Source organism: Scyliorhinus torazame, chromosome 16 (assembly GCF_047496885.1).
Source record: "Scyliorhinus torazame isolate Kashiwa2021f chromosome 16, sScyTor2.1, whole genome shotgun sequence".
Lineage (NCBI taxonomy): Eukaryota > Metazoa > Chordata > Chondrichthyes > Carcharhiniformes > Scyliorhinidae > Scyliorhinus > Scyliorhinus torazame.
The window spans coordinates 161,636,870-161,661,962 of record NC_092722.1 but is presented as its reverse complement, the minus strand read 5'-3'; the positions used below and the strand labels follow the sequence as shown (position 1 = coordinate 161,661,962).

Sequence of the window (25,093 nt, the reverse complement as noted above, 5' to 3'; positions counted from 1 at the left end):
TGAGCATCAAGCATGTATCCAGATTGTGAACACGGATGTGTTAAGCCGCTTGCCCTTGCCCAACCTGCCCTCCTTCTCTTCCCAGGACTCACGAGGTAGTTGCCACGTTCTCTTCCCGGGACTGATGAGGTGGCTGCAACGCCCTCTTCCCAGAACTGACAAGGTAATTGCCACGCTCTCTTCCCAGGACTGACAAGGTATTTGCCACGCCCTCTTCCCAGGACTGATGAGGTAGCGGCCACGCTCTCTTCCCAGGACTGATGAGGTAGTTGCCATGCCCTCTTCCCAGGGCTGACGAGGTAGCGGTCACGCCCTCTTCCCAGGACTGACGAGGTAGCGGTCACGCCCTCTTCCCAGGGCTGGCGAGGTCGCGGTCACGTTCTCTTCCCAGGACCGACGAGGTAGCTGCCACGCTCAATTTTATGGACTTGTTGCCTGTTACAGCATCCAAAATCCGTGAATGAACACAAACTGACCCGGTCCTTTCGAAAGTATGACACAAGGTAGTTGCCATGTTCTCTTCCCAGGACTGACGAGGTGGTTACCATGTTCTCTTCCCAGGATTGACGAGGTGGTTACCACGTTCTCTTCCCAGGACTGACGAGGTAGTTGCCACGTTCTCTCCCCAGGACTGACGAGGTAGTTGCCACGCTCAATTTTATGGACTTGTTGCCTGTTACAGCATCCAAAATCCGTGAATGAACACAAACTGACCCGGTCCTTTCGAAAGTATGACACGAGGTAGTTGCCATGTTCTCTTCCCAGGACTGACGAGGTGGTTACCACGTTCTCTTCCCAGGACTGACGAGGTAGTTGCCACGTTCTCTCCCCAGGACTGACGAGGTAGTTGCCACGCTCAATTTTATGGACTTGTTGCCTGTTACAGCATCCAAAATCTGTGAATGAACACAAACTGACCCGGTCCTTTCGAAAGTATGACACATAATCCTGCATGGGGGTCAGCATAGAAGATTGTCTAATGAGTTACTGGCATTATCAATGATCTGAGTTTAGTTTGGAAAAAGGCATCCTTTTGTGGGGAATACGCGTCATCGTCCCGGGTAAGAGCCAAGATCTGATCTTGAGAGCCCTGCATAATGGACACCCGAGGATGTCCAAAATGAAATGCTCGCCCGCAGCTATGTTTGGTAGCCAGACCTGGACTCAGATATAGGTAGAGTGGCCCAGCATTGTGGTGTTTGTCAGGAGCAACAGAAGCTTCTGTCAACTTTGCCCCTTCACCCATGTGAATGGCCGGTGCGATCGAGGGTGCAGTTACACCCAATGTTGCCAGCCCCTTTCAAGGCTCAATGTTCTTTCTCATGATAGATGGCCACTCTAAGTGGTTGGAAGTCTATTGAATGTCGTCAACCAGGCCGAAGGTGACCATTGAGAAATTGTGCCTGTCTTTCAGTACGCATGGAATCCCAGAGGTGTTGGTAACCGACAATGGAACACCCTTTACCAGTGAGGAATTCACGGGATTCATGAAGGCAAACGGGTTACGGCATATCCGTACAGCCCCGTATCATCCGGCTTCCAACGGGCTGGCAGAAAGGGCAGTAAAGACATTCATATGAGGGCTGAAAAAGCAGACTTTGGGATCAATAGACACAAGACTGGCCAGAGTCTTGTTCTGCTAGCGGACAACTCCACATGCCACAACCGGGGTAGCACCGGCTGAATTGCAAATGGACCGGAGGCTTCAAACCCATCTTAGTCTTGCTCGCCCTTATATTGGCGGGGAATTACTCCGCAGCTAAGACCAGCAACGGTGTTGCCTGGGTAGACAAAAGCCGCCCAGACTGGTTGTGCCAGTCTATGTTAGAAACTTTGCTGACGGCGCCTAGTGGATCTCAGGAATAATTGTCCGACAGGCCGGGCCAGCATCATATCAGTTCAGGAACAGGGTCACGTCATATAAAGCATGGCGATCACATAAGGTCCAGGGGACTAGTCTCGGAAAAATTCCACTGGAGGGGAAAATTACTGTCACACCAAATCTGATGCCAGTAGAGGCTAGACCCCAAGAGAGTCAAGACACCAAAATGAAAGAGGTCGTAGATACGGATTCCGATAAGGAGACCCAGGCAGCAGAGGTCTCTGACGGGGAGCAAGCAGTGCAGCAGCCTCAGACAGTACCTCCACAACAGCGTTACGAACAGAAGTGGCGTTTACCGTCCAGATATATGCCGTCGGATCCAGCCCCGTAAGTACAGGACGCTCCGCCAAGGGTGAAGAGAGTCCGCACCCTCCTACTCCACAGTCGTTAGAAGAGTCTTCGGGCTTTGGGGGGTAGGGGGGAGGGATGTTATAACCCGCATGAGACCTACGGCTTTGGAGCAATCAGTCTCCCTGCGAGTCTCACTGAGCACAAGCTCCCCCGCTAAGGGGGAGGGCAGCCCGGGGACATTAATGATTGGGTTCTATATAAATTCAGCCAGGCATGGAACCGACAGAGCAGACCCAGCTGGGACCTGATGTATATTGGAAATTTGCAATAAACATAGATTTCTTTTATCTACTCGATTCGGTCTCGTCTGTGGCCTACAAAAGAACATCTCTACGGAAAACCATTGGATTTTGTCCACAGTGTATCCGGGAGAAAAGGAACGTGCCAGCCACAACTTTAAACCAACAGCTTCAGCTGAAAAAACCAACGCGTGAATCTTTCTTTACTTCCCTTTTTTTAAATCTGCACTTTAACTTGGCCAAGCTTTAACACCTGATATTTGTGAAAAGTTGTATTTTTTCTGCGTGCTTGGGGTTTGTGTGTGTGCTTGCGTACGTTAGTGGGAGGTAAGATGTACTTGTACATTTTTACCTGGGTAGTTTTAGTGCAATAAAACCTGTTCTGTGTTTTATGAACCTTAAGTGCCCGTTGAACGTGGTGTATTTTGTACCGAAAGTGCTTTTTGTATGTTTTGTGAGAATATCTATTTGGCTTATTTCTCACAAACTGCAGACTGTCAACTGCATACTGAATTGGCAGCACAGCATCCTTTAAAAATTCAAAACCTCTGCTGCAACCTAACAAGGAGTGGTAAAAGAGAGGAGTCATTGCACCTCTCCAATACCATGAGTTAGATGTTTTTTGTCGCATTTCAAAGACATTTTTCTGCATGCCCTGATATCATTCCCTCGTATATCGGGGAAGTCGTTTTTCTTTAAAAGCATCCTTATCTGGTCATAACACGGTTGACAACATTCTCCTCAAAAGGGTGTTTATGACAGTTCAATTTTTAGAAGTTAGCAGTTCAGTACACAAAACATACAAAAAGCACTTTCGGTACAAAATACACCACGTTCAACGGGCACTTAAGGTTCATATATCCCATATCAAAATCTCAGCCTATGGCCTTCAAAATTGCAGACTCTTGTCAAACGTGTTGAAAAATAGCGCAGGCAGAGGATACTCCAAAGGGCAAACGTGTATATTCATACAGGCCCCGGTGTGTATTAATCGTTACATATGGTCGGGAGGCAGGGTCCAGCTCCAATTGTAGGTAGGCGTGACTCATATCTAATTTTGTGAATGAGAGTCCACCTGCAAGCTTTGCGTAGAGATCCTCTATGCGAGGCATTGGATATCGGTAGAGTCGGGAAGCCGTATTCACTGTAAGTTTATAGTCGCCACACAAGCGAACTGTGGCATCTGGCTTCATTACAGGTACAATTGATGCTGCCCAGTCAGCGAAACGGACGGGCCTGATAATACCCAAAGTTTCCAAACGAGTGAGCTCCCCTTCTACCTTCTCGAGCAAGGCGTAAGGCACCGGGCGCGCCCGGAAATAGTGCGGCATGGATCCTGGTTCGACTTGGATACGGGCTACGGCCCCTTTTATTTTCCCCAAACCAGACTGGAATACATCTGGGTATCGTCCTCGCACCTCAGTCAAACCTCCAGAAACTGTTTGGCGGATGTGCTGCCACTGCAAGCGCAAATGGGGCAACCAGTCCCGACTCAACAGGCTGGGCCCATGGCCGCGCACCACGATAAGTGGGAAACGCCCCTCTTGGCGTCCATAAACAACAGGGGTCATCGTAGTTCCTGCGATGTCCAATGGTTCCCCCGTGTAGGTGGCCAACCTGGCCTGTGTGTCGGTTAATGTAAGGGTTGGTATACCCTGCTTGGTGCGGTCGAATGTCCTCTGGGTGATCACGGAGACCGCTGCGCCAGTGTCCAACTCCATCTCAAGAGGGTGACCATTGACCCGTACTGTCACCTTAATGGGGGCCACACGGGGAGCTGCCACACAATGCACCTGCAGGCAGTCGTCCTCCGTCTCCACGTCCTCAGGAGTAGTCGCCGCAGATTCATCCACATGGAAGGTACGGCCCCTGGGCTGGTCCCAGTTTCGGTCAGAACGACGGCACCTCTGGTACCCCCAGGACCGGCGTCCGCAACGGGGTCGGTGCCTATAAGTCTGACACGGACATAGCTCCTCATCCATTGGTTCTGGAGAAGGCTCACTTCGGGGAGGAATGTCCGACGGCCACTGGCGTCGATCCAGATGTCGTCTCGCCCAAGGTACCGCAGGAGTGTGGGGGGGACGTTTTTGGACGGAAGAGCCCAAGGCATGCACTTCCATTCCCTGTATCTCCTGCACTCCTCGTTCTGCGCTCTCTCGGGACAATACTATTTGAATGGCCTGTTGAAAAGTCAATGTTGGCTGAGCTAACAACTTTCTCTGGGTGGCCGCATTGTTAATACCGCAAACCAAACGGTCGCGTAACATTTCTGACAAGGTCTCACCATAGTCACAGTACTCCGCAATCCTGCGTAGCCTGGATAGAAAGTCGGCAAGGGATTCTCCTGGGGACCTCTCAGCGGTATTAAACCGGTAACGTTGGACTATCGTGGACGGGGTCGGGTTAAAATGCTGCCCCACTAAATTCACAAGTTCATCAAACGTTTTGGTGTCCGGCACAGCTGGGTACATAAGGCTCCTAATCACCCCAAACGTATGCGGGCCGCAGGCGGTGAGCAATATGACCACCTGGCGCTCGTTTTTTGGTGATATTTTTTGCCCGGAAATAGTAACGCATCTGTAGTGCGTACTGGTTCCAGCTTTCCAGCGCAGCATCAAAAACATCCAAACGTCCGTACAGAGGCATGGTGTAATAGAAAACAACTTCCAACCTGTATCCAACAAAAATCCAGGGAGGTGGCTTCAGCAGTATAGACAGCTATTCACTTTAACCCTCATCGCCAGTTTTGTGAGGGCCACGAAGAATCCAGCACGAGTTTCAAGGATACAAAGAAATAACATTTATTTACAATAACATGTATATACACAACAGCAGCAACCTCACTTGCTGCTTACTCCTTCCTGCTGTTTCCAAACTGGCCAGCTTTATTTATACAGGGAGTCTGCTAATGATTTCTCCGCCCCCCCCTCATTGGGGAAGCTCATACTCCCACAGGATTGTGGGATTATCATTAGTCCCAGCCAATGGTAAGCAGGCAGGTTATAACAGGTGTCATCAAAGCATTTCAAAATCCTCCTGCAGGGTAAAGCAGGCCTGCATCCTGGCACCAACTCTCATTGTCAGATTTGTCTCTATGTGGCTATTGTCTCTTTTTGGTAACTCAAGATGAGGGTGTCTATCTGCATGCCAGAGCTAACAACAAGCTGTTCAATTTGGCAAAACTGAATGCCAAGATTGAAGGGCATAACGTCCTAGCTCATGAGTTGCTGTTTGCTGATGATGTGGTGCTGACATCCCACGCTGAAGTTCACTTGCAACACCTTGTAGATTGCTTCTCCCAGGCCTGTAAGGAGTTTGCATTGAAAATCAATGTCAGGGAGACCAAAGTTACAAACCACGACATGGAGACCACCTTCCATCAACATTGACAACCTCACTGGAGGTTGTTGACAACTTCACGTACCTTGGATCAATCATTATCAGCAATCTGCTCCTTGATGTCAAAATCAGCACTAGAATTGCCAGGGCCACAGCTGTAATGTCAAAGTTGAGAAACTGCGTGTGGACCAACTGCAAACTACCTGATGATACAAAGCTCTGTGTAACAGGCTTGTGTCCTCATCACCCTCCTTTAGAGTAGCAAAGCACGGACAACTTATGCAAGTCAAGAAAAGCGACTGAACAGTTCCACCTCTCGTGTTCACATGAGTATTAGGCGTCTCCTGTCAAGACAGAGTGTAGAAAATGGAAACATACCAGCGTGTAGGGATCCCCAGCATGTTTGCCCTCTTGAGTCAGCACTGACTGTATTGGCTGAGTCATGTGGGTCAAATGGATCTCCAAAGACATGCAGCAGGATTCTCTAACCCCCCCCCATCGAGTTGGAGAATCCCCGGGGGGGGGGGGGGGGGGGCGGCGCGAATCCCGCCCCGACGCTGGCTGCCGTATTCTCCGGTGCCGTTTTTCGGGCGGGGCGGTATTCCCCCCACGCCGGTCGGGAGCTGTTGGCAGTCAGCTGTGAGACAGAAGGATGCCAAAAGAAAAGGAATATTATCTGCTAATTTATCCTCATACACTCTCTTTTCTCCTTTTCAGTTGCCCTCAGTTGATGCTCACAAAATGGCTGCATGGAAGTTTAAACTTCCAATGGACAATTCCCCTCCTTCAGGGGACCCTCTTTGAACGTTTCTGACTCAGAGCTACAGTTCCTTGTATTATGGGCCAGGGTTTAGAGAACACCAAAAGTATATCATGGAGTTTACCTTACCCACAACTTTTAATAGATTTTGGTTATGGGGAGCACAAAGGCCCACTTTACAGGTGTGATGCAACATAGATCTAAAGTATTTTTAAACAAAACAATGTTTATTCTATGAATCCAGTTAACATTTTATAAACACACAGTAAACATCTTATCAACTATCAACACTGATACCCCCCCCCCCCCCCCCCAAAGATACAATACTCTATTGGTAACCCTTAGTAACTTTCCTAACAACATCCATTGTTAAGTGATGGGTTAAGAGACATTCCAATCAGTTGTCTCATTTATGTTAAGTATCCAATAATTGACACTGATATGTAAAGAGGCTTCGGTGGCCTTTGTGTCAGGTGATGCGAAGATATAGTTTTGTGGAGAGTTTGTTAAAGTGAACTAAAGATGCTTGTAAAAGGAGCAGTACCTTTGACTCTTTATACAACAGCAACAAAACGTCTAACATCCATAAGTCAAAGACCCTTTTTAACAAAGACAGTAGGTTTGCATTCCTTACAGAAACAGGTATTACTTTGAAATCATCAAGTGATCTGGAGACATTCTTTAGCATGCAGAGAAAGACCAAAATACACCTCCTTGGTTTGAATGCAGCTCTCCAACTGAAAACGAAACTAAAACTCAAGAGCCAAAAGCAGCTTCCAGCTTAAAACGAAAGTAAAACGCAGCTCCACCCACAACTGACATAACTGCAGCTACTTGAGAAGACAAACATTTCTTAAACTGACATTCCCATGACACTTGGGACTTGCCCAGGAAATGATCGGCAGAGAAATCCTAGTCTAACTGCCAGATAACTACAGAATGGATTCCCCCAATCATTCAAACTGACAACCCCACCCTCGCTTTCCTTCTAACATCCCTAGCACCACACCCCTCCTCTACTCTCCTGAACTGAACTCCCGCTGTACCCCAGACCCGACTACCCCTCCCAACCACCTTACTACTGCCCCAACCAAATCTAATTACCCGCATGACCCGACTGCTCCCCGATCCACCTGCCCACGTACCTCTCCACCCACCTGCCACCCAACCCACCCAGTAATCAACACACCAACCCACTCACCAACATTCATCCATCCATCTACTCACTAACATTCACACTGAACCTTTAAACTTACTACACTGCAGACACTGCTGGAGGAACGAGGCTTTTCCAGTCTCCCTCTCCCCCACTGCACCCCCCACCTGTCAGCACCCCCATCAGCCCCTGATGTCACAGCGCTGTGAAAGAGTTCTCCGATGGCCGCTGCTCTCCACTTTCTGGAGAAGCCGGGCTCGGAAGACCCACCAGAGCAGCGTCAGATCAGGGAAAAGTTTAACTGGGATGGCAATGTGACGATGATTGCTGGCCCTCAGAAGATGCAGACCATTGGTTCTAAAGCGCCATGTGATGTCCTGAAGTTGTAGACGGGGTTACATAAACATTCTTTCTTTCCAAAAAAGGCACAAACTTTTGTGGACTGATTCTAGTTCTTCCTATGCATTATTTTGTACCGTGTCTCCACTTTCGCCTCTGTGATTGCATAGTATTTTATTTGTATAGAAATTAGTTAGTAAATCAGTTTGGTCTGACAGATCCACATCAAGTGACTATAATGGAACCCATGATAAGCTGAAAATAAAATAAAAACATTCTAAACAAAATAACCGATTTGAAAGTTGGAAAAACTTTACAGGAAATACAAGCATTGCAATGGCATACAGGTTCCAGAGGTGCCATTACTTACAGTGAGTGCGTCTTTAATTGGCACCTCCAGGGGCTCTGGCTGATCAGTTCAGCTAGGTTTTGGTTGAGACACCCAACATGGAAAAATGGGGTCGTCCAAGAATGCATGTAAATTGGAGTCAGAGAATGGTAGTGTCCAAAATCTGATAGGAGCACAATTTGCATGAGTTAGTGAATTTCCTGCCCGTTTCTGATAAACGTCCTACTGGAATAAGAAGGCTGTGTGGTTAAAGTAATGAATAGTGAAAACACAGTACGAATGGGCCAGTACTGTTACGAACACAGCTGATGTTAAATGCTCAGATATTTCCAAATCCCAGAAGGGAAACATTAAGTGCCTGCTCTCAACTATATTTTGTGATTTGGAATAATGTGAGGAAAGATGTGAAGACCAGTGAAGGAGGTCTCAGGTGTTTTTGTGACAATTCTAAACAAAACAGATGTTTATTAAATAGAATACACACAAGAAAATCAACGAGGAATACATTTAACTACATTAATGGCTATACACAGTGGCCAAAACCTTCCATCCTCTTTGGTGGCTGAGATTATCCGGTGCCGGGGTTTTGGCTGGATCGCCAGATTTTCTGTACTCTCTTGCAACGGGTCTAGTCACAGATGAATCTGGAGAATCCTGCCCAGTATTTTGATATTTACCCAAGTCCAAACTCTGCTATTTTCCTAACCTCACATCGAAAGTTACCCAAACAGCATCCCATAGGTTTTACAGCTATAAGTGAAATCCAGCAAAAGTTACCATACCAGGCACCTATATCTTTTGGTGTTGCTTCTGCCTTAGGACAGAGGCAACTGGCTTCTCATACAGACTGTCTCCAGGCACAGCTTGTTAGGAGTGGACACAACTTATTTTAAAAAAGTTATTTCCTCCTCAGAGTTTCAAAGCCAATGTGCAGAGTGGATGGGGTAAGCCTTTAATTCATCTCCTTACTTGCTCCAAAAACTAATTCAAATTGAATCCAATTCATTGTCCTCACAAAAGAGACATGCTAGGTCCAAGCTGACAAGAGCAGGCATTACACTTAATCTCACGCTTAATGCTATGCTTGATCTTAGCCAAAGGATTAGAGGGTGAGTGGACACAACTTCCTGCTGTCTGTTCTGCAGTATTAAAAAACAGCCATCTTGCGTAGGATGAACTTGTCTCTGATATATTTTTGGTCTTCCCTAATCTGAACTAACCCTCTCAGAAGTCACTCTTTATTACATGAGTCCATCTCTTAGAATCTAAGCGTAAAATTCACCCCATCTTCTTTTGAACTGTTATCCTCTTTAACTTTTGACAATCTATTCTCCATTGTAACCAACTTGCCGTAGGTAAGCATTTGTTTATAGTGTTGCTAGGCTAATCAGCTTATCACAACATTAATTCCATCAACCCAGTCAACCTGTCTGTACTCCAATTTCCATTTTAAAATAGTTTGTTCTTCTTCAAGCATGCAATCAGCAGAACACGCTCCCAATTACTGTATTCCTTGCTTTTTCTTTTTATCACACCTTCCTAACAGTGTGTACTCTGAGGCAATTTTAACCGTATTCCCTGCAGGGTTGGTTAAGACCACCCTTTAAGATGCATCACAAACACATCATGAAAATAGATTAGCCGAGTAACCAGAGATTCCTAACGAGGCAAAACTCTGCACGGATAAAATTCATTTTTTATTCCTCGAGAAAATGCTTGATTACTCCTCTATTTTTCTCACCTACCTGAAGCGTTAATTAAAAGACAGTCAGGCTTTTTTGGCATTTGCAAAGAACTATAGCCAATTGTGAAGGACCTGCAATAAGGATCTTTTTTCTATTTTGGAAGCAGTCATCCAGCCACCTAACTGATAAAATGCCAGAAAGTTTATTCAATTAGCTGTGCAGTAAGTAACTGCAGCAGCAAAAACACTGAACATCAGCAAAGAAAATCCGATTTACATGCAAGGCGTTATGTGAGCACAACCTCTCAAAAAGCAGTCGTTTCCCCACTGAAGAATATTTTGAAAGATGCCAGGCCAGAAATTGCTGGGGAAAAGTGGTGAATTAACATCACACACCATAATTAGTTTCTAATTACTGAGCAATTTCTGATGAAGATATATGCCATGCGTTCCAATTCTCCACCAATTGCTGAATGATTAAATGCTACCGCCAACAAAACTGCAAAAATGGAGACCTCGGCCAGCCTGTCCATTGAAATTCCTCCTGATTGAAATCAATTGTGTGCCTTGAAATTGTTGGGTTAACGCTGTTCGTGTAATTAAATCTCGCTGCAGCAATTTAGGAGTTGTGAGACATGTCATGGAGACATGTTAATGACTTGATGTATAGTCCTAACATGGCATTCAACCTCGGAGACCAAGAAAGGGAACAATGTAGCACTTTGGTTTCATTTCAGCAAGTTGTGGACTGTTCCTATAAGTTTGAAAAACTTTCTTGACCGGATTTTTGTGCCAATCTTGCCATTCACTATTTTTGTGCCAATTTTGCCATTCGCACTCATACCAGTGTTTGAATGCTAAGCTGTATCGACACTCAGCAATGCAAAATCTTTTGACATGCTGAATGTATGTAATTTGAGTGCCAAGTGTATTGGGCATGGGCGGAAAATGGTGCCTTTGGATGAATGGTTCCTAAAGCTTTCCATCACAAGAGTTTTTCCTCATGATTTATGGATCTGCTGTAAACCAACTGAGATTGATTGCTATAATTAGTTAACAGTTCCAGTGATATTATATGAGGCTACCAGAAGGATAGAAGCTGAATGTGGTAGATCTTGTGTGTGTGGCAACTCCTTTATGTCTGTATGAACGTAGCTCGACTGTTCATGATGGGCAAACTGTGGTTCTATCCTTCATGGGTCATGACTGTTTTCACATTTCACATACCCACCCTGCCATTCGCTCATTAACTTCTCAAGGACCAGTACCAACACAACTGGGTTACAATACTTTCTTATTCTGCTTTATTTTAATGTTGTTCTAATTTTTCTTTCTACAGCTTATTTCTCTTTCTTAATCCTCACTCTTTCTTTATACTCACTCTTTCTTTCCCTGTCTTTATTTCTCTTTCTGTATTGACTTTGACTCAAACTTTCCCCATTTTCTGTCCCATTGTCCACTGCTTCCTTCTCTATTCTTAACTTTTGATGGTGAAGGAGCGAGACTAATAAGGGGATCAGGGGTTATGGGGAAAAGGCAGGAGAATGGGGATGAGAAACATACCAGCCATGATTGAATGGCAGAGAAGAATCGGTGGGCCGAGTGGCCTAATTCTGCTCCTATGTCTTATGATCTTATGGTCTTATAGCCCACTGGGTGTTCTTGAAATCCCAGGTGTGAAATTGACCTTGTGGTGCCATTGATGATCCAGCATTACAAATATAGTGGTCCGAACAATGATATAAAAAGATTAATTAATATTGCTCAACCAAAGGCACAACATTGCATCAATTTCTAGCCTTACATATGTCAACATTTTGGAAATGGTAACACTTAACAATAATAGAATGGCAACACTATTTTGGAGTACCACAATATTTTTACATTCAATATTTTTAAATTAAATATTCATTTTCCAGTAAAACAAAGTTCTCGGTAGATGTAAGGTAAATAGGCTGCATTCCCATTTAAGGGGGACAGCAAGGCTGTGAAGGTGGAGCCTTCAGAAATGTCCTCAGCTGGCAGAAGAATTGGACCGCCTCGATGTTGTGCCGAGCATTGTCCGAAATCAAGATCAAGCTATCCCATTCCCTGTCATTCTGGTGTGCGCCATGTGCCTATCCAATAACTGCTTGAAAGTTCCTAAACTCCACTATCACAGCAGGCAGTCCATGCCACACCCTAACCACTCTTTGAGTAAAGAACCTATCTCGGACATCCCTCCTATATCTCCCACCCAGAATCTTATAGTTACGCCCCCTTGTAACAGCTACATCCAACCGAGGAAATAGTCTCTGAACGTCCACTCTATCTATCCCCCTCATTATCTTATAAACCTCTATTAAGTCGCCTCTCATCCTCCTCTGCTCCAAAGAGAAAAGCCCTAGCTCCCTCAATCTTTCCTCATAAGACCTATCCTGCAAACCAGGCAGCATTCGGGTAAATCTCCTTTGCACCCTTTCCAATGCTTCCACATCCTTCCTATGAGGTGACCAGAACTGCACACAATACTCCAAATGTGGTCTCACCAGGGTCATGTATAATTGCAGCATAACCCCGCAGCTCTTAAACTCAAACCCCCTGTTAATAAACACTAACACACTATAAGCCTTCTTCACGGCTCTATCCACTTGAGTGGCAACCTTCAGAGATCTGTGGACATGAACCCCAAGATCTCTCTGTTCCTCCTCATTCCTCAGAACCCTGCCGTTGACCCTGTAATCCGCATTCAAATTTTTTCTACCAAAATGAATCACCTCGCACTTATCAGGGTTAAACTCCATCTACCATTTTTCGGCCCAGCTCTGCATCCTATCAATGTCTCTTTGCAGCCTACAACAGCCCTCCACCTCATCCACTACTCCACCAATCTTGGTGTCATCAGCAAATTTACTGACCCATCCTTCAGCCCCCTCCTCCAAGTCATTGATAAAAATCACAAATAGCAGAGGACCCAGCACTGATCCCTGTGGTACATCGCTGGTAACTGGTCTCCAGTCTGAAAATTTTCCATCCACCACCACCCTCTGTCTTCTATGTGATAGCCAGTTACTTATCCAATTGGCCAAATTTCCCTCTATCCCACTTACTCCTTACTTTCTTCATGAGCCGACCATGGGGAACCTTATCAAACGCCTTACTAAAATCCATGTCTACAACACCAACTGCTCTACCTTCACCTACACACTTAGTTACCTCCTCAAAGAATTCAATCAAATTTGTGAGGCAAGGCCTACCCTTCACGAATCCATGTTGACTATTAGATTTAATGCAACATTCTGAAATCAATTTTAGTTTGCTGTTGTACTAACTACAAGGGATTTTATCTCAACTTCAGTATGCTTTCACTATTAACATAGCAAGAAGTCTTACAACACCAGGTTAAAGTCCAACAGGTTTGTTTCAAACACGAGCTTTCGGAGCACCGCTCCTTCCTCATTCACCTGAGGAAGGAGCAGCGCTCCGAAAGCTGGTGTTTGAAACAAACCTGTTGGACTTTAACCTGGTGATGTAAGACTTCTTACTGTGCTCACCCCAGTCCAATGCCGGCATCTCCACATCATGACTATTAACATAGAAACAGGTGCAGGAATAGGCTATTCGGCCCTTCGAGCCTGCACCACCATTCAATATGATCATGGCTGATAATGCAACTTCAGTATTCCACTCCCGCTCTCTCTCCACACCCCTTGAGCCCTTTAGCCACAAGGGCCACCTCCAGTTCCCTCTTGAATATACCCAACGAACTGGCAGCAACAGCTTTTTGTGGTAGAGATTTCCACAAGTTCACAACTGTCTGCGAGAAGAAATTCTTCCTCATTTCAGTTCTGACTGGCTTACCCCTTATTCTTAGGCTGTGACCCCTAGTTCTGGACGTCCCCAACATCGAGAACATTCTTCCCACATCTCGCTTGTCCAGTCCCATAAATGCTAAATTGTCAAGCATTTTGTGGCTAAATAAACAATAACAGAGAACTTTATCTCGATTGGATATCAGAAATATGCAATATATGTATATGCAGCTTTGATATTCATGAAATAACTTTTAAATTAAGTACGATGAATTGTGGATGAAACAGTTAAGCCTGCTCGACATCCAGCTCATAGCGTTTCTTCATCTTGTACAGCCTTTCCTTATCTTCAATACAACTGAATTTGAAGTTGCTTAATTTGAACTGCTCGTTGAATTGAATTGAAAATATGTTTTTAAAAAAACATCATGTACAGGTTTATTTAGAATTACTTAAATTTAAACTACTTGATCATTTACATTTTCCTGAGCGAAGTTGTGACCTTGATTTAGGAGGATTAGACTGCGCAAGTTTTCAACAATAAGATACTGTATGAAAAATTGAGAAATACAGAAGTATGAAATTTCAGATTTTCAATTCCAAATTCTTCTTTAACTTCTGACAGGAATGTTTCATTTTTATTTCATGTACAACTATGTATGATCACATTTAACATTAAAACACTGCCATTGCACCTGATGGTGCATTGGCATTTTACTTTGCCTCATGGAACAGAGGGTGCAATTCAACAGAAAAATGTCCAATCTGGTTTTGGGCGCATTTGGCCGGGTGTTTCACGGCGGCTGCATTGGCGAGATCGCGGCCTGTACTGAATGGCACTTACTGCCAAAAATGAGCCCCCACGAGATTCTCCATCTGATTCACCCGACTCACACCTCAGCTTCTCGTCGCTCACAAAGGGGATCTGCATTTAAACTCTCCCTCACCACTCGTTCCCAGTCAACACACAAGCACGGCAGCGCGCGGACCTGCTCCTCACTTGGGGGATGCCGACCTGGCCAGCCTTCTTGGATCTGTGGTTGGGAAGTGAACCATCCTGTTCCCCCGAGGGGGGTTGGGAGGACCAGCAGCAGGGTCAGCAATGCCACCTGGGATTCAGTGGCAGTGGCTGTCAGTGCGGACACCATGACCAGGAGGACCACCGTCCAATTTTGGAAGAAGCCAAACGACCTCCACTGAGCTGCAAGGGTAAGTTCCCACCTCTCTCCTGGCATCAGTTCCGCCTGCCACCTCTCACCCTCCTCACATCCGATCTTCGTGCTTGTCCCTCAGCACCCCCTGGCACCCACTAACATAGCCCCTTCATGTCCAGCTGTGGTGCCCAAACATGCCACCTGCTAGAGACCACCCCCCCCCCACCCACGACCCATCAAGCGTGCAGCTCACAATGCCCTCTCTTTGTCCCCGCAGGAGAAGATAGCCCATAATAAACAGGAAAGGGCCTCGCACAAAGGGCCGAGTCCCAGAGATTTGAATCCTCACCCCCTATGAGGAACGGGACCTAGAAATTGCGGGGCTGCCCGAGGAGAGAACAGTCACTGGCAGCGAGGTTGGCCTGTGCCAGGAGAGACGAGGATCCGCTGTCCTCAACCCATATGACTTATCTCATAGAATCATAGAATTTACAGTGCAGAAGGAGGCCATTCAGCCCATCAAACCTGCACCGGCCCTTTGAAAGAGAACCCTACTTAGTCTTTATCCCCGTAACCCAGTAACCCCATCTAACCATTTTTTTTTGGACACGAAGGGCAATTTATCACGGCCAATCAACCTAACCTGCACATCTTTGGACTGTGGGAGGAAACCGGAGCACCCGGAGGAAACCCACGCAAACACGGGGAGAACGTGCAGACTCCACACAGACAGTGACCCAAGCCGGGAATCGAACCTGGGACCTAGGAGCTGTGAAGCAACTGTGCTAACCACTATGCTACATGTCAGACAAAATGATCCATCCCTCTCACTGACCACATGACCATCTTGCACGTTCACCATCTGATGAGGCTGGGCCATCCGCAGTCATTCCCCCCCACATCCTGCCACAAAAGAGACCACCTCAGAGGAGAGCTCTGAGGAGGCCACCATCGAGGCATCACAGCTATCACATGCATCTTCCATCAGCGCAGAGACACACACCTCGGTGGGTAACATTAGTGGACATTTTCTGGGGCACAATCTGGTGAGCACCACACATTTGCTGCTGCACATCAGGTAGAGCCAGGAACATCCAGGGGAGACAGCAGTCAGTACTCTGCTGGATCCCAGGACTCAGCTGGCTCCCAGCCAGATGCCAAACCTCTGGACAAGGTTCGACGAGAGCTGATGCAGATGACAGGACACAGCCGTGACATTCAGGAGGGAGTATCAGCGACACTTCAGCTACTGCAAGGCTGATTGGAGGAGTCCCAAATCCTCCAGGTGAAGGAGATAGTGCCAACAATGCGTGTACTGAGGCCAACACTGCTAGGCTGGTGACCGTAGTAGAAAACCTAGAGCACGATGTTCAAGTCTTTACTGGTGGTGTCCAAGGCATTGCTCAGTCTGTAACGACCATGACTGGAGGACCTTGACATCATGTTTCAGTCGCTGAGGGACATGGCCCAGACGCAGGTGGACGTTGCTGAGGCACTGAAGAGCATGTCCCAGACACAGGACCATGGCTGAGGGCGTCGAAGCCATGGTGCAGGCAATGGGGAGCCGCCAGGACTGGCAGCGCCAGGTGAATTAAGAGGCTTCTGGAGGTGACTCCTGCTGTCCCTCCATTCCATGGAGCATCCCAGGATCCATGGGGCATTGTTCGCGAGGAGGAAGTCCTGGAGGCTAACCCAAGGGTCAACAGCAGTCTCCAAATCTTCTGAATCACCCTCTCCTGACACTGGCGGATCTTAAGAGCAGCGGGCAAAACAGGGTGGCATGGGATGCCAGTGACACCGGTAGGTTGGACCCCCCCCCCGCACCCCCAAGCTCCAGGCCCTCCAGAGAACATCCTCCGAGGGCATCAAAAGCAGCAGGCTGTTTCCACCTCTGATGTGCATCCTGGGAACATACCTAGGTACTAGACCACGAAAGATCAAGAAGAGTGAGGAGAATTGAATGGGCACTGGTGAGGCCACTATCTGTAGCTAAGGGGAATGAAAATCAGTCACAGTAAAATGTTTACTATTAAAACATGTAACATCTGATTCATGTGAAGCCACTGTCACGTTAATCTTCACAGCGGGCATGCCTGCACCCCCAGCCCCTATTGCCCTCTGCTGCCCCTCACCCCCTGGGCACAGTGGTCCAAGATCAAAAACCCCTGATGCAGACCCCATTCAAAGGATGGGTGTGTGTACGCTGTCAGCAGAAAGATAGGAGTCAGGCTTATGTAGAAACTGCACAGCACCAGAGCTTTCCTCACAGCGAATTAACAACACTTCCGCCTTGTATGGTGACCTGCTGACAGTGCCGACACAGGCCCATCACCCTGGATTGATGCTACACAAACTCTTGGAGGAAGGAACAGAGTGGTCAGGAGGGGGGCGGTGTGATGGCAGGGCGGGGAAGTCAGGTAATTCCCGGGAGGACGCTGCATCCTACTTCAATCTCGCCAATGAGATTGAAATGAATGCAATCAGACTTCTTCGCGCTATTTTTGGGCGAGAACATATCATAGAATTTACAGTGCAGAAGGAGGCCATTCGGCCCATCGAGACTGCACCGGCCCTTTGAAAGAGAACCCTATCCAAGCCCACACCTCCACCCTATCCCCGTAAACCCACCCAACCTTTTTTGGACACTAAGGGCAATTTAGCATGGCCAATCCACCTAACCTGCACATCTTTGGACTGTAGGAGGAAACCGGAGCACCCGGAGGAAACCCACGCAGACACGGGGAGAACGTGCAGACTCCGCACAGATAGTGACCCAAGCCGGGGATCAAACCTGGGACCCAGGAGCTGTGAAGCAAGTGTGCTATCCTCAATGCTACCGTGCTGCCCACGGATCCGGAACTCGTCATCAGGAACAGGCTGAATCGCAAAATGGTTTGCACCTGGTGCAAATCTTGATTTTGGCCTTTCCCGCTATTCACCCGGCATGTCTGGATCTGCGACGGGCGCCACACAGTGGTTGAATCACTCCCAGGGCAAAGCAATATTCAGCTTTTCTGGGAAAATGGTCCAATAGGTGGAAGTTCAGAAATGCTATTTCTCACTTTTGAGAAAGCAGTGACCCAAGTACATTTGAATTCTCTCTGAAAGCACAAGACTGTCAATGTCAATTGGGCAATAACGGCAGCCCAACTTTAAACAGCCCAACAGAGGTTGTGTGTTTCCAGACAGCTCATTCCCAGCGCTGGCCAGTGTCAGGACAGACGTAGGACATGTACACAGCATCCATCTTGTCCACAGCATCCATCTTGTCCACAACCTCTTGCTGTGCTGTTCAGATGGGGAAGTGCTGGATTTCACCAGCAATGGAGATCACGGCACGTTTGTTGGATCAAATAGTCACTTGAAGTGAGAGATGATGAAGGACAGGGATCAGAAAATGTACGGCTTTGAGGAACAGGATTCTAAACAAAATGGGGATCTCCACTCAATCCAGATGAACATGCGTGAGGCCTGTCCCAAAGGAATTGGAAAGCAAACAGCACAAAGAGAACTAGCACAGGAGTATTAAACAGTGGGAAAGATGTGAATTATAGATACGAGATTAAATTTGACCCTGAAGGAAAGAAAGAAAGCAAGGTAGGTGTCAATCTGTAATAATTAGGACATTAAAGCTCTAATGTGCTGTGTCCTGGACTGGATAAACTGATCAACTCTTCCCACTTTCATATGATCCACTTTCCCATTGCTGTTTATGGAGTGGCTCAGCCCCCATTAGTTGGGTTGAAAGTCAATCTCAGCATTTGTTCTTAATACCCAATGTGTTGAAATTTAGTTGATCACAACATTCCCTCCCCAGAGCCAATCAATGTACAGACACAGGTACATTTGTAGAGATCATTTTCTCCTCTTATACCTCACCTAGATCTCTATGGCGACACAAGGGACTACTCCTGGTCCCCTTCAGCCACCATTGCAGTTAATGCTGAGCCTGATGGGGGAGCTGAGACCCTGTCCCTCTGAAGTACTTTGATGACATCTCCATAGCTTTGGAAAGCTTCATCTGACCGATGTAGAATCCAGTCTCTAGCACTTCATGTGTGGGAGGTCAATCCCTCGAATGGACCGACACTGCCCTTGTGTCTGTTTCTCTCATCAGCAGCAGGACATCCGTCCTGGATCAAAAACCAGGATGACCTTCCTGATTCCTCTAATTCAATTCCTTCGTTTCCAGACTTCCTGACTGTCTATTATGAAGCCAGGTGTAGGCTCCAGACTCAGTTGAAGCAGAATGGGACAAACATCTGGAACTGGGGAGTTAACTGAATGTGTGTAATTTGGGAGGTTCTTTCAGTGAAAAGTTTGCAATTAGCTTGGGTTCTGGAACAAATGCTCATTCTTGAGAGAATGATATTAGTCACATTATCTTGAGAGAATGATATTAGTCTCATTGCACGAGTGAGGATTTGTATTTTGACAGACACTTCCTGCTGTCCAATAAGATGGTGGGGAGCACGGGGGAGAGGTTGGATATTAGGAAATGATGCGGTGGGTTTGAGGGAGTAGAAAGGAATTAGAGATGTGGTGGGTGATGTGAGGGGAAGGGGAAATGGAAAGGCGAGGGGTAAAGTGGCACAGTAGCACAGTGGTTAGCACTGTTGCTTCACACCGCCAGGACCAAGGGCCGGCTTGGGTCACTGTCTGTGTGGGTAGGCTTACATTAACACTGCAATGAAGTTACTGTGAAAATCCCCTAGTCGCCACACTCCGGCGCCTGTTCGGGTTTACAGAGGGAGGATTCAGAATGTCCAATTCACCTAACATGCATGTCTTTCAGGACTTGTGGGAGGAAACCAGAGCACCCGGAGGAAACCCGCGCAGACACAATGCGAATGTGCAGACTCCGCACAGACAGTGATGCAAGCCAGGAATCGAAACTGGAATGCTGGCAATGTGAAGCAACAGTGCTAACCACTGTGCTACCGAATATTGTCAACATCATGGGCTGAATGCTCCGGTCCCCCAGCTGCGTATTTCGTGACAGTGGGCATTCGCTGCCGGGATTCTCTACTTCAGCCGCTTGTCAATGGGATTTCACATTGAAGCCACCCAACACCTTCGGGAAACCTGCGGGTGAGATTCCACTGCCGGCGGGAACAGAGAATCCCAACAGCTGGAGAATCCCGGCACCTTCTGCAAATCACGGTGAATTTTAAGTTCCTTGCAAATCTTTGACCTATCTCTTTGGTGGCACCTTCCTTGCATTTTATTTTAAATATTAATTGTGAAACATGTCCTCAATCTTTGATGGTTCATGGTTCATTCATCTAAACTGTCGTTCTCTGCCCTCTGTTTGATGTTTCGGAGAAAGAGCTGTGGCCAAATAAAGTGTGGATGATATGGAACCTAACCTGATTCCTTGAAGAATGGATCAGCCAGGTTGGAACATCTTATTCTGTTGTGTTCTATTTCAGACAAAACTATTAAGAAAATATTAACCACAATGGAACAGAAATATTAAAAGATAAATATGAAATCTGATTATAAAGTCAGGATTACCAATGTAAAAATCAAGCACTGAATGTTATAATCACTCGCCCTCTCCTGTTAAAAATTGTGAATCTTAAAATATCTTAAAATAAAATATTTAATTTTCTGGATTTATTCCTGTGACTTGGACTGCTTCAATATAGCCAAAAAAGAGGGGGGGGGAGGAGGTGGAGAGAGCCAGTAAAATATATTAACAGCTGTCAAAAGCAATTATTTTCCTAGTTGTTTTTAACTTGAGTCTTGAGCATATTTTGACAGTAATATCACAGCTGGGTAGAACATGGGTTGATGGCTAATGTTCTGAAACCAATGCACTCCACCTCCACTTAAGATCTCAATGGACTGCAATGCATTAAGAGGAACAGCAAATTGAATGTATGTAGCAAAGGCTATAAAATAACTATAAATTAGTAATTATCAAAGGAATGGTAAACTTTCATGCCATTTTCATGAGCAATCTCCACACACTGTCCTCAAACTTGCATTTATAAAATGCCTTTCACAAAGCCTTCCATAGCCAATGAACCATTTTGAACTTGCATTAACTGTTTTAATGCAAGAAAATGGGCAGCTAATTTAAGCGCAATAAGGTGCCACAAACACCAATATAATACCAGTTACCTGTAAAGGGCACACCTTTAACTTTAAACATAAAACAGAGAATCCCTACAGTACAGAAGGAGGCCATTTGGCCCATTGAGTCAGCAATGACCCTCCGAAAGAACATCCTACCTAGGCCCACTCTCCCGCCCTATCCCCGTAACCCCATCTAATCCTGCACATCTTTGGACAATAAGAGGCAATTTAGCTTGGCCAATCCACCTAGCCCGCACATCTTTGGACTATGGGAGGATACTGGAGCACCCAGAGGAAACCCACGCAGACACAGAGAGAACAGGCAAACTCCACACAGACAGTCACTCAAGGCTGGAATCGAACCTGGATCTATGATATGGCAGTGCTAGCCACTGTGCCACCGTATTCAGTGGATTGGTTTCAAATGGGTTAAAATTGGCCCTGTACTGTTTTAGCAATACAGAAATAATAGTTGAGAGTTGATTATTGGCAGGACATCAGGACAGCACCTCCATCCTTCTCCAAATTATATCATAGGGTCTTTCGTATCCACCCAAGACTGCAAATGGATACTCAGTTTAACAGACCATACAGTAGGACACCTCTGACAATGTAACACTCCCTTTGTATTGCACTGAAGTGTCAGCCTAGAGTACGTGTTCAAGTGTGTGGAGTGTCGCTTAAACTTAAATTGATAACCTCTGACTTAGAGGTAAGAATACATTATTGAGCCAGGGTTGGCCTTTAAAACCTCCAAGGTACTCAGTGTAGTCGTATTTTGGTATCAAACTAAATATCAGTCTACTTATTTTGTTTATTCTTTTGGTTTTGCAGTTCTCAGTTTCTCTAGTTCCATTTATCAGATGTATCTCGGTGGATTACAGATTGTGTTTATATCAGCTAAATTGACTATAATATTATCACTTGTGAGTAAAAGTTACGCAAACGAGAAATGGTTAATCTCAAAGTCGGCAGATAAAACAGGAGCACAGTCACAGCATGTCATTTTACAAGTATAATTATTTTAAAGCTTCTGTTATAGACCAGCAAACTTAATGAGACCATTTTACAGCTCACAATGTCAGTAAGGTAGAATTATAAATCCTCTCTACTGTTGAGACCACTTTGTTATGATCTGTAACATTCACAGTGCTGTTCCCCAAAATGTTTAAAGCTCTGTCTGACATAAATAAGTCCTTATTTTCTCTTGTGAAACTGACAAGCCTAATTAGAAGTACCGCCGATTTCCTAAGTAGAAATGTTATTTCAAAACATGCACGAAACTGTTTCGACTTCTTACACTTGTGCTGTTTGCTAGGCTTCAAAAAATAGTTTTCAAGCTTTTTTAAAAAACCACAGGAGCGGAATTGATTCTCGACTTTCAGCGAGTGGGTGAAGTCATTAAGACTCTGTGATTATGATGTAATATTTTTCACCGGTGCCAATCTGTTTAAGTATTGATAAAATCGGGAGTATTTTGGAGGCTGCAGCGGGCATTTGGGACCAAAATAGTTAATAAATGAGAGAGAGAAAATATGTAGGTGCTATGTGTGTCGAAGAAATCAATGTTAAAAAAAAAACAAGTACGGTATGCTTCCACAATGTGCGATGGGGGCATGGCATGTTCAAGCACCCAAGGCTAATGTGAGAAGGTGGTGCAGTGTGCTGAGGTGCTCAAAGTCAGTGTGAAAGGGCGGTGTAGCAATTTGGCTGTGCTGGGTGTGCTGAAACAGTTACATCCAAGGTGAAAGAATGGGGTGGTGTGTTGGAGGTCTGATAGGATACTCTGGCGAAGCTTCCAAATCTAATGTGAAATGCTGAAAGATTCAAATGGGATAATAAATCCGCTTTCATATTTCTCGACATGGAATAACCTCTGCCAGTAACGGGAAACGGCCAATAGGAGGCACCGCCAGCACTAAATTACATCTTCCTCATCTTTCACACACACACACGATCGCATTTCTTCTGTAATCAGGGAAAAATATGCTCTCTTATTTTCCAGTGGGGTACTACGTTCGACATCTGCAAACTACTACCTCACTAATTGAATTCTACTGTAAACCTGATGAGGGAGTAGCACTGCTAAACGTTAAACGCATTAGACGAATAATTTGCTGGAACACAAAGGGCTCAAGAGCAAAAACAATTTAGTCGAACAATTCCCCATTGAAGAGTTTGGAATTAGTTTAAATCCACGGTTTAGGCAGAACAACAGCAAAAAATGAGAACGAAAACACAATTTTACTTTACAGGTAATTTACATGAATAATGAGACTAATTGCCTTTATTAAATAAGTGTTTACTTTGATTGAATTTCTGGCTGGTGATCAACAGATGTGCTGCAACACACATCAGACTTGGGAAGCTGCTGCAGGATAAATGATATCACACAGTTACAATCCTGTCAATGGAACACATTAATCACACTGGGGAAAGCCTCGCTGTTGACATTCTTACACACCGCAACTTACTCAATGCCCAAGACAAACGGCGACAATTTATTTATTTACGAGTAACCCACAAGTAAATATTGCTGGAAATCTCCTCGAGCACCTGCGTAAAAGATGGTGGCTTAAAATAACAGTCGGGATAACCCAGAGCAAAGATTAACAGTTATAGTTACCAAGTAAGTAAATTAGTGCTTTGTCAGAGAGCACCGGAATTTAGGCAACACACAGGGTTGTCCTTATTTTTTTTCTAAAGAGGAATACACTTTCTTGCAATGTGTTACAGGAGCTGGAAGAGATGCAGGTTAGGACGGCGTTCTCTTCCTTCTGCACGCTTTGGCCAATGCAGTTGCTACACAGCAGCCCCGTTTTTAACCCGGGAAGGAGGGGGGGGGGGTGGCTGAGAGGAATCCAAGTGGTAGACACCGACTCTCACTTCCAGTGGGAGATGATCAAGATCTTAAAATGAAGACACAGCGAAAGTAAAAGATGAGCGAGGTTGAGAATGTGTTTAAAAAGCCGGTCGTGTGGTTAATGGACCCCCACCCACCCCCACCCCCCCATCCCAGAAGATGGTGTATAAAAGGAGGATGGATGGGGGGGGGGGGAGATATAAAAGTAGAAACAGCCGCAACCACGGAAATATGGAAAGAAACAATAAACACATGGACCAGAAAACACAAACTAAAATATTGTCTACAATTGGAGGGAATACGGAAAACACATTTGCACAGGTTGGAATTCGAATGCCGACATTGTGGGAACTAATCTGGTTAGAATACAAATCCACTTACATAAAAACTCCAAAGAGGAAAACTCTCATGCCGACCTCGATGGCCAGATTCCACATGCTCTTTTTCTGTCCTTCCTTAGGAGATAACTGCATGGCTGAATTGGCGATTACTGATTTTAAAAAATATATAAGTAACTGGGCTATAATCTCCCAGAATTAAAAAGAAGGAAGGAGTTGCAGGTGGAGAAGGAGTTGTGGTAGTTTGTCTGGGCTGACAAGCTGTCCCCAAATGTCACTGGGCTCGGCAAGGAGTGAGCGCCCCCAGGCAGCGGGCTCGGAAAACTCCGAGTGCAGCCAGCGCTCAATTCCTGCTCCCACTCGCCTCGGCGAACTCATCCCCGGCAACGTTATTGTACGCCAGCGATCAGGTGAGTCCGCGGAGGAGGGGCCGAAAGTACTTTGCCTGGTGTGTGTGTGAGGGGAGGGTATGTGTGTGTGAGGCGAGGGGGGTGAGTGAGGGGAAGGGGAGGGGAGGGGGGGTGAGTGAGGGGATGGGGGTGTGAGTAAGGGGAGGGGTGTGTGAGTGGGGGTGTGTGTGAGGGGAGGGAGATGTGTGTGTGTGTGAGGGGAGGGGTGTATGTGTGAGGGGAGGGAGATGTGTGTGTGTGAGGGGAGTGTGTGTGTGTGAGGGGAGGGGGATGTGTGTGTGTGTGTGAGGGGAGGGGGATGTGTGTGTGAGGGGTGTGTGTGAGGGGAGGGGTGTGTGTGTGTGAGGGGAGGGG

The 25,093-nt window shown here is 46.1% G+C and overlaps 1 protein-coding gene and 1 long non-coding RNA gene across 6 annotated transcripts in view; one reads left to right on the top strand and one right to left on the bottom strand.

Annotated features, from left to right (window-relative positions):
• The window catches only part of plpp4 (phospholipid phosphatase 4), a 400,047-nt gene extending 375,272 nt beyond the window's left edge, over positions 1-24,775 (bottom strand). For 2 of the 5 annotated variants that reach the window (XM_072479340.1, XM_072479344.1), the window contains exon 1: positions 24,373-24,775. In XM_072479340.1, coding sequence (XP_072335441.1) covers positions 24,373-24,464 — 92 coding nt within the window. In that variant the 5' untranslated portion in view covers positions 24,465-24,775. The remainder of the gene's footprint in view (positions 1-24,372) is intronic. The other 3 variants (XM_072479343.1, XM_072479341.1, XM_072479345.1) reach the window with 3 other exon arrangements.
• LOC140393184 (uncharacterized) lies at positions 1,766-20,662 on the top strand. Its single transcript, XR_011935517.1, has 2 exons — positions 1,766-2,209; positions 19,840-20,662. It is a non-coding gene; the product is annotated as an uncharacterized lncRNA (long non-coding RNA).
• Positions 24,776-25,093: the final 318 nt, after the last annotated feature.